This window comes from Micrasema longulum, unplaced genomic scaffold, assembly GCF_059751315.1.
Source record: "Micrasema longulum isolate JH-2025_06_02 unplaced genomic scaffold, ASM5975131v1 h1tg000286l, whole genome shotgun sequence".
Classification (NCBI taxonomy): domain Eukaryota; kingdom Metazoa; phylum Arthropoda; class Insecta; order Trichoptera; family Brachycentridae; genus Micrasema; species Micrasema longulum.
In genome coordinates this window covers 194893-214057 of record NW_028277490.1, presented here as the reverse complement: position 1 = coordinate 214057, position 19165 = coordinate 194893, and the positions used below count along the sequence as shown (strand labels likewise).

General features: G+C 32.4%; 1 protein-coding gene across 1 annotated transcript in view; it reads right to left on the bottom strand.

Annotated features, from left to right (window-relative positions):
• LOC148282834 (carboxylic ester hydrolase) overlaps positions 1-18787 on the bottom strand; it is an 80484-nt gene extending 61697 nt beyond the window's left edge. The window contains exon 1 of the mRNA XM_088224471.1: positions 18668-18787. Within this exon, the coding sequence (XP_088080597.1) occupies positions 18668-18787 (120 nt within the window). The remainder of the gene's footprint in view (positions 1-18667) is intronic.
• Positions 18788-19165: the final 378 nt, after the last annotated feature.

Here is a 19165-nt window from a genome sequence, read left to right as displayed (position 1 = left end):
GGACAATGAATTTGCAAAATGTCTTGATATGCGAACATTGTAATGCAAATTTTACAAGAAAAAACATAATGACTACTTATATGTTTAAAATTATTTCGTGATGAATTTTAGCAATGAATTCGATACAGATTTTTATTGATTGACAGCTAAGTTGTAGGTGTGTATTTTATTGGCCATCATTTATGATTACCCGTGTTTTTACACATTTGGAAACGATGGATAGACTCGATCAATCAAGACAAAAATCCTAAAAAAATAATTTATTTGACATAATTTATGTTGTACAATTTCCTTTTCCTGAATAAAATTTCTGGGCTAATAAAAGTATAAACAAATATTTGGCCCAAAATCTCCTTAAGCCAGGGTTTCCTAGGACAGCGGTGCCCGTATCTTAACGGCCGTAGTGAACGGTGATGCGGTGGATAGCCGTCGTAACGGTGCCGAGAGAGTGGTTTCCTATGAAAACGGTGTTATCAACACCGTTTAACACTGTTTTCCTAGGAAACTACACTCTAGTCACCGTTAAAACGGCAGTCCACCGCATCACCGTTCACTACGGCCGTTAAGATACGGGCACCGCTGTCCTAGGAAACCCTAGCTTTACTGTCAAACCATGTAGTCAAAAGGGTAGGAATAGCAGAAGTCGCATTCAATGCAATAGTATTAATAAAGAAAAGGGAACGATGATGTCAATATGAATATTTATATGAAAAAGATAGGCTGGAGGTTGGGCTTATTCAGAGACCAATATACGTATAATGAGTTAGAAACTACCTTAAATATATCTTCTCTTCAAGACCGTCGAAATAAATCGGACCTTCTAGTCCTATTTAAAATTCTCAACTCACTCTTTGATGCGCTTGAATTACTGAGCTCAATAAAATCAAATATCCCAACTAGAAACCTCAGACAAAACATACTCTTTCATACCGATAACGATAGAGCTAACTATGGTTTTCATTTCCCTATGCCCAGACTTCTTAGGTCTGCCAACAAACATACCAGTCTTGATTTCTTTGATAACAAGTTGTCTTCTTTTAAACGATCACTGAATCAAATTCAATTATAAACACCTCTCTCCCGCTTCCACTCCCACCAAGTCTACGATATACCACTGTTTTTTTTCTATGTATGAAGATGTCCTTAAAAATGCCCATTGGGTGTATACATAAATAAATATATTAGAATGTTTAACAGAGTGGGTGTTTAATTTCAATTTAATTTAAATTTATTTATTTAAAAATAACATATGCATTACAAACATACATTCAAGACGTACATATTATAAAAAAAGAAAAAAATACATTAAAGAGACCCATGTCGAAGTAGCAGGAAAATCCTGCCCCGGAAAACCCCTTCGGATACATGGAACAGATCAATATCCGGAGCGATGTTGTTCAGCATAGCGGTAGCCCTTGCCATCAGCAGGTTGGTTCTGCATATCGGAATATATAAACAACTTAGGCTGATGCTGTCTTAGGTAATTATCAGAAACAAACAAACCAATGCTTATCATAATCTCAGGATTATCGACCATACCGCGCAATAATCGATAAAAATGTGTAGTCAAATACACACTCCTTCTAGTCTCTAAACTGTTGTAGCCAAGCCAAGATAATACCCGTACTCTCTCATGTAGAGATATCTCAGAAACTTCTTTAGGATTTTCTCTATCATAAGATAGTACTTCAGTTCATGTGGCGCCCGAATTATCGAGCCACTCTCGAGTCTACTTCGCACCGAAGAGTTTTAAAGAGATCTCAGTACGCGGGTATTTTCAAAAACCCTGGCAGTACGCAGAACGAATCCTAACATTTTCAATGCTAATGCATTGCCACTGATTGTCTCGATTTGTTTTCGGTAATAAAAACGCAAATATTTTAATTAAATTAAAATACTTGTTAATATCATAAGAAGGGAACATTTCTATTGTTAAATATGAATATTTCTTTAAATCATAATAACGTAAACATTTCTATTAAATTGAAATATTTGTATAAATCGTAAGAAAACATGTAATATGTTCGTACCAAAGAGCTACTTAGAACTGTTGAAATGAAGGCTTAAGTCTATTGCTGAAAAAACCACCTGTTTTATGTACCAATAAGTAAAAAATCGTATGTTAAAAATGATTTTTTTCGTAGGACTTTTTCAGTGTACAATACAAAATTTAAAGATATGGATTACACAAACATCACTTTGTCAGATTTAAAATTTACACTAAAAATGCATTATGTAACTTAGTAGACATTATAATAATAAATATGTACATCTCCCTTCCCCTCCTTATACTCTCTTCAAGCATCTTTGTCCTAATTCCACCCAATTTACAATAATTTACTGTTCTTAAAAAATAAAAATAAAAATTCTTTGATTATTAAAAAATATTTACGAGTACATGAAAATAACATTTTTATATGTATAAACTTATATGTATTTATTTAATATGTAATATATTTTCTTTAATAACTTTGTTTCCTTTGTGGAAATCTGTTATTAGTTTTGAATTTGTACACTATATCTGTTTGTTTACTATAAATATGTATGTAGAACTGTTGATTTCCCAAATAAAATAAAACGCTCAGAGACCGAATCCGTAATAATATAATTAGAGATATGTGTGAAATAGAAGATATCGTATGATGGAGCAAATCAAGACGACGATACTATGTGGACAGAATGAGCCGTGACAGACTTGTGTACACTGTGGCTAAAGATCACCCAAGAGATGGAGGAACAGTTGGACCTCATCACCTCAGAAGAACAACTAGTTTTCTGCAACAAAGATCTTAGAATCTCTTTAAAGATGAAGAAGAAGATGTAAGAACGCGAATATTTCTATTTAAATGTAAATGTGCATGTTCAAACATAGGCAGAATGGTGAATGTTACATAATGTGTGAATTGGCCTCTTAAACCAGCCAATGACAGGTCATAAGCCCTGTAAATGCCGGTTGGTAGAACAACAATCTTGCTACTTAATCGCATCACCTCAAATGTCAACATATTTCACGACAGTGGGCCTTCCCTTAGGAAAGCACTTCCTAACTTTGAATTATTTTTTTTTACATTTTCTTATATTATTTTCATAACATAACTGTCTACTACAATTGTCGATTTACTATTGTATTTGGAATAAATCGGGTTTTATTTCTGAAATGTTCTAAATATCTGATTCAATAAATGCCTAGAATTCCATATTCCCTTCTCGAAAATGTTTTCCCTCTCTGTTGCAAACTTAAATATGAATAACACCCTAGTGAGAAAATCCATCCAGTCTTCGAGCATTTGGACATACTCAGAACATTGAAAATATTTCTATTCAGTTTGAATATTTGTATGGACGTAAATCGTAAGAACGCAAATATTTCTATTGAATTTTAATATTCATGTAAATCTAAAAAACGCAAATATTTTTTTAAAAGAATCATTCAAGAAATAATTGAAATATTTTTCTTCAATCAAACTTCACAAAAACCTCCAAAATATGGGTCACAAAACGGTAGCAAAACGGATTCGATAAAATAAAGGTAAGACTCCTAAAAATGTTAAAGATGTAGAAGTTTAAATGTAGACTGAATGAGGATTATTACAAAGTACGCCAAGTGATGAAATATATCATGTCAACCTCGTTAAAACCTTACACAAAAAACCAAACTTTAAACATGAAGTGTTATAAAATTATATATTTTTTACTTTAAATGGCTTCGTTTAAACCACTGAATTATTTATTTCTCGCTGATTTCGTGTTGACCAAACCATTTTAAGAAAAAAAAAACATCGCATTGCTCTTAAAATAAATTTATTACACCCCAACTAGTGTTCCGTTCATCTGAACTTTTAAGGTTCATCCAAAAAAAATAAATCAGAAGAGTTCGATTGGCAAGTCAAAGACAATGGTAGTTATAAATACTAGCCCCGTTGTGGACATCGCCATAAATTTAATAACATTATTGATCCGCCATGAGTCAGGGTTTTTTCACTTTGGTAGTCTTGGCCCATTTAACGGTTTAAACTTTGGACATTTCAGAACTATAAAAATTTAAAATACCCCGGTCACCTTCGGGACGGATTGGGAGAAATATATGGGTGAACGAATCGTGAACTGAATTTATGGTCGCGAGCATGGAGACGGACATTGCTGTATGGAAAAATAAAGACAGGCATAACAATTTAATTGAATGTAATTACATTCAGATGAAAATCAGTTCATTATATTAAAAAATAACAAGTGGTTTTCCAATGCTATGTACTAGTGATGCGCAAAACCCAATTATAAAGATTTTTGTAAAATATTTTATAATTATCAATCCCAGTAAATATAATAAATTAATTTTATTATTTGATGATTTCGGCGATGGAATTTGAAATAAAAAATATCTATTGATAATAGGGAAATACCACTTCTTTTTACATTTTTAAAGTAATAAAGGTCTGTAGAACCGGTAAAAAAAGTTGTTACTTTTTAGTGGCATAAAAAATATTTTTAAATTTAAAATTTTGAATTCCCGCAAAAATGGTCATTCCATCAGCCACGCCCTTAATACGTCACGATTCATGTTTATTTGTCCCCGGCCACGCAAATTTGTTTAGAACGTTGTCACGAATCTTGACGTCACAACTATTAAGGCAAAACATGTCGCGTTTTTCTAGTAAAGTATTAAAGAAAAATATATGAAAAAAAATTAAAAAAATATTTGATTTTGAAAATACAATTAATTATTCTAAATCCATTTAATATTTTTTTATGGGGATTCGTAGTATGTGAAATTTCCCTATTGGCTTTCTAGATATATAATCTATTATATTGAGTAAACTAAAATTGAGAATGGGTTACTAAGATGGTTTGACCATGTAGAACGAATGGATGAAGAAAGAATGGTAAAAAAAATTCAAGCGAGAATTTTATTTATTTATTAATTAATGGTAACGTAGGACAATGACGACTAAGAAAGACGCAGCGTGATCAAATAAACAAAAATCTCAAGTCTAGTCATTTTAAAAGCGGACACAACCGAACGGCACGTATGATTTTTTTATTTTTTTTATTGAAAAAATATATATTTACAAACATAATTAATAATTACGTTTCCACCTCTCTAATAGAGTGAAAACTCGTGTTTAGAGAGGGACTTCGTTTTATATTAATTTATTTTTCTATACATACATTGTATTATATTTACATTTCATTTTTATTATCTAAAATAGGTTCCTTAAAATTGATTTATTTACGGACATTGTCCATGTATACAATTTATCGGTTTTAAATATTATAATAAAAGAATAGTTTAAAACACCAAAATATAAGAAAGAAGCATTGACAAACATAAGGGACATCGAGACAAGATCTGGACTATTTATTTAGTGCTCGGTTAAATCGTTGTAAACTTAAACCAAAAAAGTCCAGATCCTGTCTTGAGTTAACAATACGACAAAGACGGGTCATTGGAGAATTAAGGCAATAGTTTGTTCTGTGCTGATCGTTGAACAGTACTTTATTGTTTCTCAATCTACGAGTCGGAATATTGAATTTTACTTGTCCCGGTAATGATGGAACATCGATTATACTATTTAGTATGCCGAACATATGTATGAAGTCAATATTAGTTCTACGTTTTTGTAGACTAGAAATATTTAACATTGACTATTTCAGCATAAGAATAATTACCTCTCTCTAGTCCAAGCATCCACGCTACTTTTCGAAGCAAGCGTTGTTGGACTGATTCAATGTGATTTATGCGATTGACATATAATGGAGACCAGACCACGGAGGCATATTCTGGAAGAGGGCGAACAGTTAAGCAATAAATAATAATAATTTTGATAGTACGGACATTAGTAAAATCAGAGGATATTATGTTAATGAAGCTTAGTAATTTCAGTGATTTATTAATTGTATTATCTATATGCTCGTTGTTTGTCAGTTTAAAATTCAAAACAGGTTTTAAATCTCTGATGGACTTAACTACATCAATTTTTGAGTTTTCTAATAGGTACTCGAAGGAAATCGGCTGTTTTGTTCTATGAAATTACATTATTTTGCATTTTTTAAAATTAGATATTATATTCTCAAAGATACATGTTTTTATTAAAATTGAAATAATTATAATAATTTAAAGCTGCAGTTGTATTACATCTATGTAAAAATATTTTTTTGGAAATCTAGGGTTTCGAGTTTTTTGAGAAATTGGTAGGTTTTTTTTTCTTCGAAAATTTGTATAGATTATGCTTTTTTATGGATATCATCAATTGAGAATACATCTAATTCTTTGAAAACTAAATTTGAAAGGTAAGTTCCATGCATTTTTTAACATAATTTTAGCGATTGTTTTTTGGGCAATCAAAAAGGGACGTAAATTTGTCTTGTAAGCTCCTCCCCAGCCTATGACTCCATACAGCAAAAAAGACTGTATGATTGCGTAGTAAACAGTTTTAACTGTGTAAGAAGTTTGTGGAAGCACACATAAGCAACTATTATTAAGGATTTGAATGGACTGTATACCGAAGAAACTCAAATATTTATTCGTTTTCTAAATAAAAAACTTTTGGAGATATGTAACAAAACACGTTACTTTATTATAGAAATACAAAATGAGCGATACTTAAATTCACAAACTTGGAATAACCAGTGGTCGGTTTCATTGCTTTCGCGACATCTTCGTTTAAATTTATAATAAAAAACCAATCTCGAAGATGTCGCGAAAGCTATTGTACCGGTCATTGGTTATTTTTTATTTCAGGGAACTTTCACCAAGAAACGAAGTGTTTCAATCAACATATCGCTATTCTTAAAATGACAGTCTAATCTAAAATCATTCGCACATGTTACACCTGGTATTCTGCAAGGCACCGGATTATCTCAAAATGGTTGCAATGTTTTTTTAAATTACGCTATTGAACAGTTTTAATAACAATAATGTTAAGTCTTCAACTAGCCAGTAAATATCAATCGATTATCTGCCTTATATTAATGATTTATTACTCCGGACTTACAGAGGAACGAAAATTATTTTTCGTGTAGTCACTTATTAATTCATGTATGTTCAGTAAATGTCTACCAAAATATTTAATCGTTTAATGAAGACTACTGTAGTAATTGTTAATAATTACATGTTGTGTAGCCAGTTGGCAACTGGCCCATTATTTATGACGGTCGGTTCATTACAAAGGGTTTCTTTTTCCGCGCGTTGATGTTCTGTAGACCATTTAATTCTGTGGTACACACTCATACATAAAATGATATATTTACTATGCCGGTACTTAGCTGAAAACAAACATTTTCGGGTTTTGACATTTTATTGCAACAGAGAGGGAAAAAACTTGGAAAAACATTTTAATAAAACAATTTATTTTGTCATCACATGCTACGGATTTATTCAAAAGATTTAAAGAACGGGTGGTTTTAAGTTTTTTCCGAAACATCACACTCACAATTTCCCATTTCTGCTTGGAGAGCATTTTATACCATAGGACCTGCAACCGCATATGCGCGTTCACCGAATTTATTTCGCCGGTTGCGAACATGTATGTATAATGAAATTTCCGGTCGCCGTGTATGTCAGTTGATACATCTGGAATGCATAGCTCTTTTCGATATTCCGGAGCAACGTTGTGAAAATTTAATAAGATTTATCTTTTTCTTTTTTCTTATAAAACTCCATAGTTAATGAATTTAATAAAAATAACAATAAAAACGCCTCCGTTAATATAATATTTAAAAAATGAAATTTTAGCATTCTGATAATTCACCCAAATATTTAAATTTTGGTGGCCATTTTTAACGAGTTGTAAATAACTCACTTTTACAAAATGAAATCAAGTTGGGGTAGAGTGAGATTCGAGCCTCGAACCTCTGATCTGTGAGTCCGCAACACTAGCCTCGGGATCACAACCCGATTCAGACACACACTTTTTGAAAACTAGCATTTAGAACATTATTTCCGAAGGACTATTTTTCTTTCATATGATACCGTTGACATATAATGTATCACATAGGACATGCGGCGTTCGAAGTGGCCATTTTTGGCTTTATGCATTTTAATTGGATTCGGTTGACATTTGAATCATAGTGGAAACATCTACTGAATTTTAATTGCGGTGTGTTTTAATAAACTTATGTCCTTGGTGATGATGATTGACTGATTGACGCTGAACCACAGAAAAAATAGCCGTTCATAATTTTACTACTTATATTTATTTATTTAAAATTCCATGAACCTTTTACATAATTACAATAAAACCAGTTAAAAAAATACAACAAAAAATAGCATAATACTAAAAAAGAACAAAAACATCGAGAAAAGTAACAGTGTCAAACAGTATATATATATATATATAAAATATTACATTTGTAATAAATCTAAATATCAACCTATATAAAAGAAAGGTAAATTAAAGAAAATAGCAGTTTTAAAAAGAGGAAGAAAAAAAAAGAAAAAGAAAGTGCTTTAAAAGGAAAGTTAAAAAGTTTACTTCGTGGTTTATATAAATATTAACACTAAACAATAATAAATTTGAAAAATAGTTATGCACACAAGAGTAAAGAGTTCAAACAAAAGTGAAGAGCCAATAATTATTTAAATTTTTAATTGTTTTTCAAAACACAGGACTTGATCATCAGCGGCGTGGTATAAAATAAATCTAAATCATCACCATATTGATTTGCAAGTCGCTGCACGCAAATAATTGGTGAATTCAATGAATAATAGTACCATGATGAATACTGTAAAACAAAAAAAATAGTCTTGTTGGTCAATGTGGAATGCGAAAGTTTATTTAAGTTAACAGTTCCGGCCAATCTATTTTATTATTTAATAATTAATAAATAAACAAGAGGTCATTTACTGTCGTCCTGCTTGACAGTACAGGTAAATTAAAATTAATCATCAGGAATTTATAATTTAATTCTAGCACAGGTAGACCTAATTTAAATTGAATGCATCTTAAAACTTTCTTTGTACTCGTTCAAGATCATATGAGTTGCAGTAATAAGCGGGATTCCTACTGCAGATGCATACTCTAGCTGTGATCTTACAATAGAAAAAAATAAAATTACGATTGTTTCAATAGTTTGAAAATGCTGAGTTTTATATTATGTAATATTATGATATTTTTTTGTAGATTACCAAAAAAAATAACCGTTTGCCACTGGTATACAGACGATAAGCTTTGTAAATGTTTAGACTCATATATTCTCAACAGCTTCAAGAGATTTTTTTTATATTCGTCAGATTAGATCATCGTATCCCTAGTGCTTTTTTTACGTTTGATTCATCCTATTGCCGATTAGTACGAGTAATTTCAAAATCGATGTCTGCTAATTCTCCCGCCACATCGTTGTTCTGTTTGCAAAGAACCTAACTGTAATGATGGTAATATTATTTGAAAGAAACGTGTAGTAATGATAAGCGATTAGGTAGAGTAGATACGGATTAGTAATGACAGAAGATTGAATTGAACTACGACTTTCTAAAATTATTGCTGTATTATGTAACTGTTTTGTTCTTCACAGCCAAAGCTAGTGCCGAACTAAGCATTTGCTTATATCATCAAAACAAATCAGGAAAAATAACCGTACTACACAGGCAGTTATTTTTATATTCTTGGTTTCATCAATAGAATAACGACGCACTTAAAAAATATAAATACCATCAAAACTCTTTATTCCTCACAAGTTTACTAATAAATGTGGCATGGTTACTCGGATTGCAAATTATTCCAATTTTAAAAAAGAGCAATCTCTTAATCTGTCTTCACTGGAGAAACGTAGAACTGAGATAGATAAATTATTTTTTTTAAATACTTAATGCTATAAGCATAGAATTACGAATAGTCTAGAAGGAGCGTAGAATCATATTTGAATACATCGGACTGTGTCCAATAATTCCCCCACTCCGCCTTACTTTCGCCGCGCGCATTCGTGAGGTCACCGCGTAAAATTGCGCGATGGGAAAAAAAATCATAACAAATGTAAGGTAAAAAAAAAGTAATCTGTTAATTTCACTAAAATTTTTGAACTTGAAATATAAAATAAATGATTTGACATAAAACGGATATTTTTATATCATGTTAAATAATATTTGTGGTTTTAAAGATAATGTCGTTCTAATGTCCCCCACGGCGTAGTTTAATCTGAGGTCTAATTTTCATTAATTCTTTCATTAGATGAGCAAAGTAGGGTAAAAAAATTTACTACCCTGGCAACACTAACAAAATTTCCATTTTGTTTCTTCGACAATCTGACAGATGAAAAAATAATTCACTTTTTAAGTAATGCATTTGTTACATACACATTCATTTGCAAATTACAGATGAAATGTGATTGCATCCTGTTTCTTTAAGATCTTAGCAGTATTTCTAAACTTTAAAAGGACACAACACGGCATAGTTGAATTCAAATCAGGGGTTGCGTACTGAGCGACGTCTACAAAGAAACTAATGGGTCAAAACGTAAACCTACTCATTTATAAGTAGTTGAATCGCCTTCTGTTTGATGTGCGTATGCGGTTTCTGGACTATTCTCAATTCTATGGCTATAAGTGATGTTTCATCTCTGTTGCAATATATTTCTTGTCACGTTCCCAACTGTCACCAGAAGTCAAAATCTGCTTTTTATTGAATCTTCTAAGAGCAACTTTTGTTAATCCAGAATATTAGTCAATTTGTCACATAAATTAAAATTCCTTGGGACAGATCTTCCGTCTTTTTGTAGAACGTTTAGTGTTTATGAATATATTGTAAACCGTTATTTTACTGTCCACGTTTGTCTTTGCTACATAGTTTTATGTTCTTTTTGTTCAGTTTCTTGTATATTTGTTTATTTTTGTTACTGTTGTAATTGGCTAAGGCCGTATTTATAATAAATAAATATTCTTCATCTGTTTGGACACCAAACATGAATACACAAAATTTGAATAAACCGAACAAAAAAAAAACAGCAAAAAACAAAAACGGTTGGCAGAGAGGTTAAAACGCCATATCACTCTGTCTTTCATACATTTTTATGAACTTTAGTCATGCCATGTTTTTCTCGGTCTTACTCGGTTTCTGCATCCATCAACATTTTCAGCTGATCTTTCTCGAATAAATTTAATAAAATATTCATGAATCAATAAGGTAACAATAAATTAGACAGGCACCGTGACGTAGTCGGTTGGACGGTTAACTGTGAAACTAGCGGCGCGGATTCCATTCCCTCCAGTTACAAAAAAAAATAAAGAAAGCATTTTTTCGCAATTGGTTCGGTGTTGTGGTGTATTTTTCATAATTTCTTCCGAAAATAGAAACTTAACGCGTTTTTCCTTTTTTTTAAAGATAAATATAATCAATTAAAAAACAAAAAATAATAATTTAAATCAGTATGATTATTTATATTTAAAGTATTGACTTTGAGGTCAAACATTTTGCTAAATGTTATTAAATATTTGTATATAACCACTGACCGACTTTTCAATAAGGTAATAAACAAATTCTTAAAGGTAATAAAAATCTTCTGCAGTGATAGTCTTAATTTAAAACTGAGACAGAGGATGGTCAAGTGCTATGTGGGGTCAATACTGCTCTACGGGGTTGAAACATGGACTCTCAAGGTGAACTCCATGAACCGATTACAGGCTTTTGAATTGTGGCTTCACCGGAGAATGCTGAAAATCCCGTGGACAGATTTAGTGACCAACGTGGAGGTGTTGAGACGAGCCAGTGCCGAAAAAGAACTACTGTCCTCAATAAAACAGAGAAAACTCGCATATCTGGGCCATATCATGCGCGGAAGCAAATATACGCTTCTACAGCTGATTATGATGGGAAAGATCGAGGGAAAGCGTGGGGTTGGAAGGCGACAGATGTCCTGGCTGAGAAACATCCGCGACTGGACGGGAGTGCGTGGGGTTGAGGCGCTGTTCCAGTTGGCGCAGGACCGGAATGCCTACTCTAGAGTGATCGCCAACGTCGGGGAGACCTGATATGGCACAGAAAGAAGAATAAATAAATATATATACTCTATAAAATTGTGTAAAAAAACCTGTCCTAAAAAGACAGGTTCAGCTTTATTCTCTCCACTGCCGGATAAATGCCTCTTCTAAACGTCTCCATTCCTCTTGTTGTGTTTTATCGTCAATAGAGGCAATGTCATCGAATCATATTTTCTGTGGCCTTCCAACACTTCTTTTGTTTGCCCACGGTCTCCACTTTATTATTCTGGGTGTCCACCTGCCATCATTTTTCCTCGCCGAGTGTCCTGCCCACTGGCGTTACAATTTGCTGCACGATCCATGATATCCATGACTTCGGTTCGGCGCCTTATTCCTTAATTTCTTATTCTGTCTCTTAGACAAACACCGAGCATCTGCCTTTCCATTGATCGTTGCGTGCATTTAAATTTCTGGCTACTTTTTTTATTTATTTATTTAACTTTTTGTACATAATGTTATTTGTACATTGGCGGGCTTATTGCCAAATGGCAATTTCTTCCAACCAACCAATAAAATAAAAGTTTTATTTTTATAATTCAAGTTACAGAACATATTGAATGGAAAAAAAAAGATTAAAAAGTTAAAAATATATAAAAAGAGAAATAAACGTATTTGTTTATAAATTACCTTAAATCAAAACTATTACTCAATGGGAAAAAGGAAAAAAGCGGAAAGAGGAAAAAGGAAAGGAGGAAAGATTAAGGAAGAGAAAGGAGATGTTTCTTCAGACGTGATTTAAACAGAGATAATGTAGTAACATCTTTGATGGTGGATGGGAGATGATTCCACAGTCGAGCCGCATGGACACTATATGAGTTAGAGAAGAAAGAGGAATTGTGTATGGGTATTAAGAGAGTGCCTTGAGAATGAGAACGAAGAGGTAAACCATGAACTGATAAGCGTTGAAATTTTTCACACAGGTATATAGAAGCGTTAGGACTATGAAGTACATTGAACAGAAGTGAGAGGGAGTGATAGTCTCTTCGCTGTCTAATTTTGAGCCATTTCAGTTGCCTACAATAATCAGAAATGTGGTCATATTTCCTAAGACCAAAAATGTACCTTATGCATGTATTCTGAAGTCGTTCAAGTTTATCGAGTTGCTCACAGCTTAAATCAGTCATGGAAATATCAGCGTAATCTAGAATGGGTAGTAGTAATGCTATTTTTTGTGTTACAGACATGGTTTCTAGTCTTATGTTGTCATTCGCAACATGCGCGATTCATATACTTGTCTTTTTAAGCATAAAGGGACTTCTTTACTTTCAAAAATACATTTTAGTTTTCCGAAAGCAGCCCAACTTAGCCCTTTTCTTCTTGGTATTTCTTATTCTTATTCTTGGAGGTGGGGGTCAGTGCTATTCAAGCTCCTGACGTCACTGCGACCTGTGAAGATCTATTGTGACGGGTCCCGTGAATAGTTCTCGCCCTCTAAGCCCAGGTCTATAAAGAGCCCGGCTACTGTGTGGAAGCGAGAGTTTAGTAACTCCGCTGTCTAGTTATATTTACCAAGTTTGATCTCAGACTTAGCGGGTAGTTATAATATGTTTTAAAAAGTTTCAATTAAACGCCCGCGCTGTTCTGCAGCACGGAAACTGAAGCCATTTTTCTGAACCCAGACGAGGTTATATTATGAACGTAGGTATAGAGATGAAAGGATCTTTAAAGTGATGGTTTTCTTAAGAGCAATACGCAATATGAACTTAAAGCTTTCTGATTGAAAGATGATAAAGTCGTAATAATGGGTCTCTTAAAGGGCCACTTAAGTTGAAAGTTATATGTAAAAATTAATATACCACCTACTGCAATCATATTGTATCACTCATTTTGAGACTTTGCACTAATGCTAGTAAAGTGGCGACATTATCGAGTCTTTTTTTCATAATCAAAAGGTTTGTTCCAAAAACGGAAAAAAAAATAATGTAAGGAGCCTATATAAAAACTCAAATGTGTTATATGCAACTACTATGGGGAACAGGAAATCAAAATGAAATAATAAGATTACAAAGACAGCAAAATGAAATATTAAAAAAAAAAATTATCTTCCTTATCTAACAGCAACTAAAAAACTCTTTAAACAAACTAATCACTTAAATAAAACTGAACTTTTTCAACAAGAATCCTTAAAATATGATTAACATATTACAACAGAGATGAAGAACATTTAAGAGAAGGTTATATATAAGTCTGGGCATCTACAGGGCTTATGACCTGTCAATGGCTGGTTTAAGTGGCCACTTTACACACTGTGTAACATTCACCATTCTGCCTATATTTGAACATCTATATTCCTTCAATTCTTTCATCTGTTGATGTTTGTGAAGTTAAAGAGCTGAAACCTTTATTTATGCGGGTGAGATTCGTCTAGTTGAATTATTTCACCTGCATACTAGGCAACGCCTGAAAATGTTATTTTTTCAATTTCTATACTTCTTCATGGACCAGGTAATTTATCAACAATATTTTGAGTTTGTCCAAGTTTTTGTAGACAAGGACTGGATTCAACTCCCTGGGGAGCTGTTTATATTAACATATTACAACAGAGATGAAGAATGCCTAGACTTCTATATAACCTTCTCTTAAATGTTCTTCATCTCTGTTGTAATATGTTAATATTAACAGCTCCCCAGGGAGTTGAATCCAGTTCTTGTCTACAAAAATTTGGAAAAACTCAAAATATTGTTCTTAAAATATGAATTAGCCACTTATGTAATTGTGGACGGAGAACTAAAATTTGAAAAAAATTGTAGTAAACATGGACACAATACGAGAATGTCGGAACAATATCATATGCAACATTCTAAAACGAGACAAGGACAGTCGAGGCTAACTCAGGGGTGGTATTATGAATCTTCTCTATACCCTAGAGCAGTGGTCGGCAAACCGCGGCTCGCGAGCCGCATGCGGCTCTTTAACCACGCGAGTGCAAGTTACACTTTTTGTTCAAATTATTTAATCTACAGAAGAACTTCTAGGAATATTGCCTTTCGAATTATTGAGGATATTGAAAATACTGTAATTGAATGCATGGAGAAGCATCGTATTAAACTTGATGAAATTATTTCAATTTCAACATATGGAGCTAAAATTATGAGAATGTTTTTTTTATATTTTTCAAATAAAAATCAATCACGGGATGCTTTTCTACCATTGCATCATTCATCAAGAGGCGAAAAATTTCAAATGTTATGGATTTGGTGATCAAGATTATCAACATAATTGTCGTTTAATCTCCTTTACATCGCTAATTTAAAGAATGTTTACTCAATAACAGAGTAAATACAGAGATCCTTCACTGCATAAGATTCGTTGGATTTGAAGAGGAAACAGTTTAACGAAATTAAATTTGACCCTCAAAATAAATCTTAATCGTCCTAATGCTGATCTTTGGCTCTTTTGACTGATGAGTTTGCCGACCACTGCCCTAGAGAATGATTAATATGGGGATTCTTATTTTTTGCATGCACCTAAACTTTGTTTTATTTATAGCCACACTGATGATTAAACGTCCAATGATATATAAAACTGTTTTAAAAACAGAAAAAAACGAAGACGGCTTGGTCAATTCAACCTTATTAAGTGTTTTGGGTAATGGTTAAGGTCGCAATAATGTTCTAAATAAAAATCTTCATGTGCGGTTTCGTGTGTCCGAATTTTTTTGGCGTCACGCTCCGGGAATAATAGTGGCTCTACCCAAAATACTTATTTTTACAGAACAGGAGATACATATACTCACATTCGCGCTATCAGTAAAGTAACAATTATTCGCAAAAACAAAGGCACAACTGCTTAAAGTTCACTCACTTTTGCCATCTAGTTTATAATGTTTTCAGAGATAACAATTGCTTAGTGTTCATCATGACACTATTATTTGTTAAATTTGAGTAAAAAAAATACACTACCTACTTTTGGTCGCAAAAGTTTTTTTTAATAATATGTCACTAATTTAGTGCTACGGAAAATTGGATATAAAGAATGTTTTTTTACACGTGGTAAAAATTATATTATTTAATTGTATGGCGAAGTTTCAAGAAAATAAATGAAAAAATTAACTACTTCGAATTACGTCACAAGTTCTTCCAAATATGCCAATGATAGAGTGTTGCGATAAATTTTTGATTTCCGGGAAGCCAACTCACCAATCAGCAGAACTCAGTGACGATAACTTGTAACATCACGGACGGAGTAGTTTCAAAATTACAAAACTTAAAAAAATCATAGCGCTGATAATACATTAAAATACTTAAAAACCGGCGAACCTTCTCATTGTGCGGAAAATGAATATATTAACGTGTCTTATTATATTTATTTACATTATATAAACGAAAATCAACTTAAGACATTTTGTATGGTAATTTTTATCAAGTAGCATAAGTAACAGGTACGATTTCCGAAAGGTTTTCAAAATAGACTGATTATTTTATTACCCATGCACTTTATACTACCCAAATTTTGTAGTGCATTTTTAAAAATTTATTTATTTGTTATTTTTCAATTTATGAATTTCTTTTTTACATTAATAATGTCCCGTGCCGAGGAAGACATTTTCTATAATTTTAAAACATGAATTATTAAACATAATTAAATCAAATACATATAAGACATAATAATTACAACAACGTTACATTAATCAATATATCCATATCAAAAGATAGATAAATCCACCTGGTCCATGAAGAAGAAATAAAAAAAATTCAAGCGTTGCCTAGTAAGTAGGTGAAATAATTCAATTAGATATTTCTCGCTTTTTTTTCATCTATTGATATATTTTACATGCTCCTTAATTTATTTAAAAATAATCAGTCTTGACTCTTTATAAAATAAATTCTATTTTACAAATATATGCAAAAAAACTGCTTTTGCAGTTTGGCGGGAATAAAAAAATTGTTTAGAAGAATGCTTATGTGAAAAAAAAATGTATAAAAAAGAAAAAATTATAGAATTTGAAATAAATAAGTCACTAAGATACCAACATAATATCAAAATTCCCAAATTCCATACAAGTCATGGTCAAAATAGCTTTGTCTTCAAAGGTGTTAAAAATTAAAATAATCTTTCTAATGAACTAAAAACTATTAAAAATAATATATCAATAAATAAATTTAAAGTTAATCTAAAAGAAATTTTTTTAACTCGTGTAAAAACAACATTAAATTTTAATTAGTATGAATGTATTCTTGTTTTATGTTTATTCTTTATATATCCTATGTTTTTATTTTTCTTTTCATGTACTTGTATTACAATTATATAAACTCTTATAAATAAACAACTAAAACAGTGTAAGTCACTCTACAAACACAAGAGTTATACCCGTATGCAGAGACAAAACTTAAGGAGAGGAAAGTACATTCTATTGTCTTCAACTTCGGGTTATTCTCCGCATTTGAGATTAGAATGTACTTTCCTCACCTTAAGTTTTGTCTCTGCATACGGGTATTAGTCTCTTTTTTTTGGAGAGTTACAGTGATAAAATTTACTAGATGTGTAAAAGTAGTTATGTTTAGAATTTTACAAAAAATTGTACTTTTTATGAAATTTATGAATAAAAAAAAAAAACAAGACTTATTATTTCTGGCTGCGATGCGATCCCACTTACTATTTAATGATGCTCACACTTACACACACCAGAACACTAATACACATAAACACACATCTACACTTACTCTCATACAAATACACATAAACACACCCTTTTGTTGTAACATAATTTAATAATATATATGATTCTTATTTAGAAACTTCGCTGGTCTGTCTTTAAACCGTATTTTAAAAAAAAAGTTATTATATCATTGTCGACTGTTTCTTTCATTGAAATAAATAAATAAATAAAGGTTTCAGCTCTTTAAATTCACAAACATCAACAGATGAAAGAGTTGAAGGAATATAGATGTTTAAATATGGGTAGAATGGTAAATGTTACACAGTGTGTAAAATGGCCACTTAAACCAGCCAATGACAAGTCATAAGCCCTGTAGATGCCTAGACTTCCATATTACCTTCTCTAAAATGTTCGGCATCTCCGTTGTATTATGTTAATAATTTATCACTTTGTTCTTTTTATTATCATAATCATTCCCTTTCCACAGCTAATGATGCATAGGTCACTGCATTGGTACACCAATCGCAGTGTATCTTGATTATTTTTGTTACATAAAGGTAAGATGATCAGTCACACTCTTTACTTCGACCACGTCGGAACTCTTGACCCAGACCTCTTGCATGGCAGGCAAACGCGCTGACAACTACACCACGTACTACATGTTACTTCAGCGATATTATTACTTTATTTATGGTTTATTCAGTGAGTTCATAAGATCATTAAACTGTTCGGAATATAATTTTAATGTAAATATTGACAATGATTTTTATCTTTCAAACTGAACTGCACATTTACAGTTTACAGGCACACACATTAAAAACTTATACATTAGGGTTGGCACTAGAACTTCATTGTGAACTGCTAATTTTGCCTCCTGCGACAAACATTTGTTTGCCAAGGTAGATTTCAGTGCACCGTTTACCCTGTAGATCAATAAAATAAAGACGTTTAGCTATATGTTATTAAAATTAGAAGTGATAAATGGAAATCCAAAATTTTCCCTTACACACTCCCATTTTACTTTTGTACCAATTCGATGCCTCGTAAATCACATTTTTTACTTTGATTAATCACTTAAATGTTTTAATTCGTGGACTTACCGTAACTTGGTTAATCCCCACTCCGGCGTTGGTGACCACATCTCCGATTGCAGACGGAGGAACTGTGGACACACGGAGAACACACGACGACGCCAACAACACAACCGCTAACCACGACATTGCGCCGGATACTGAAGCGTGAAGACTGAAGGCAGCACAAGAGACCCTCCGAAGCACTCCAAGCGATTATCGGGTCTTTAACATCAGCGCATAAGGACCAACTTCCTATAACAGTTTAACTCTTATTTAATCACTGATCAAGATTTCAGGTTCACTGTGAAGGATGTTACACTTGTACTTATTTATGTATACAGTTTGTATGCAATTATAAGCTTTATTAGACGAGTGTATTAAGAACAATTTTCCGAAGCAATTTAGTTTTTTTCGTGATTTCCATATCAGCACCCAGTGGTGCATAGAACACTCTAATTAGAGGGTATCTTGATCATCTTTGTTACATATAAAGTAAGGTGATTAGTCTTACGCTTCAGGTGCCCT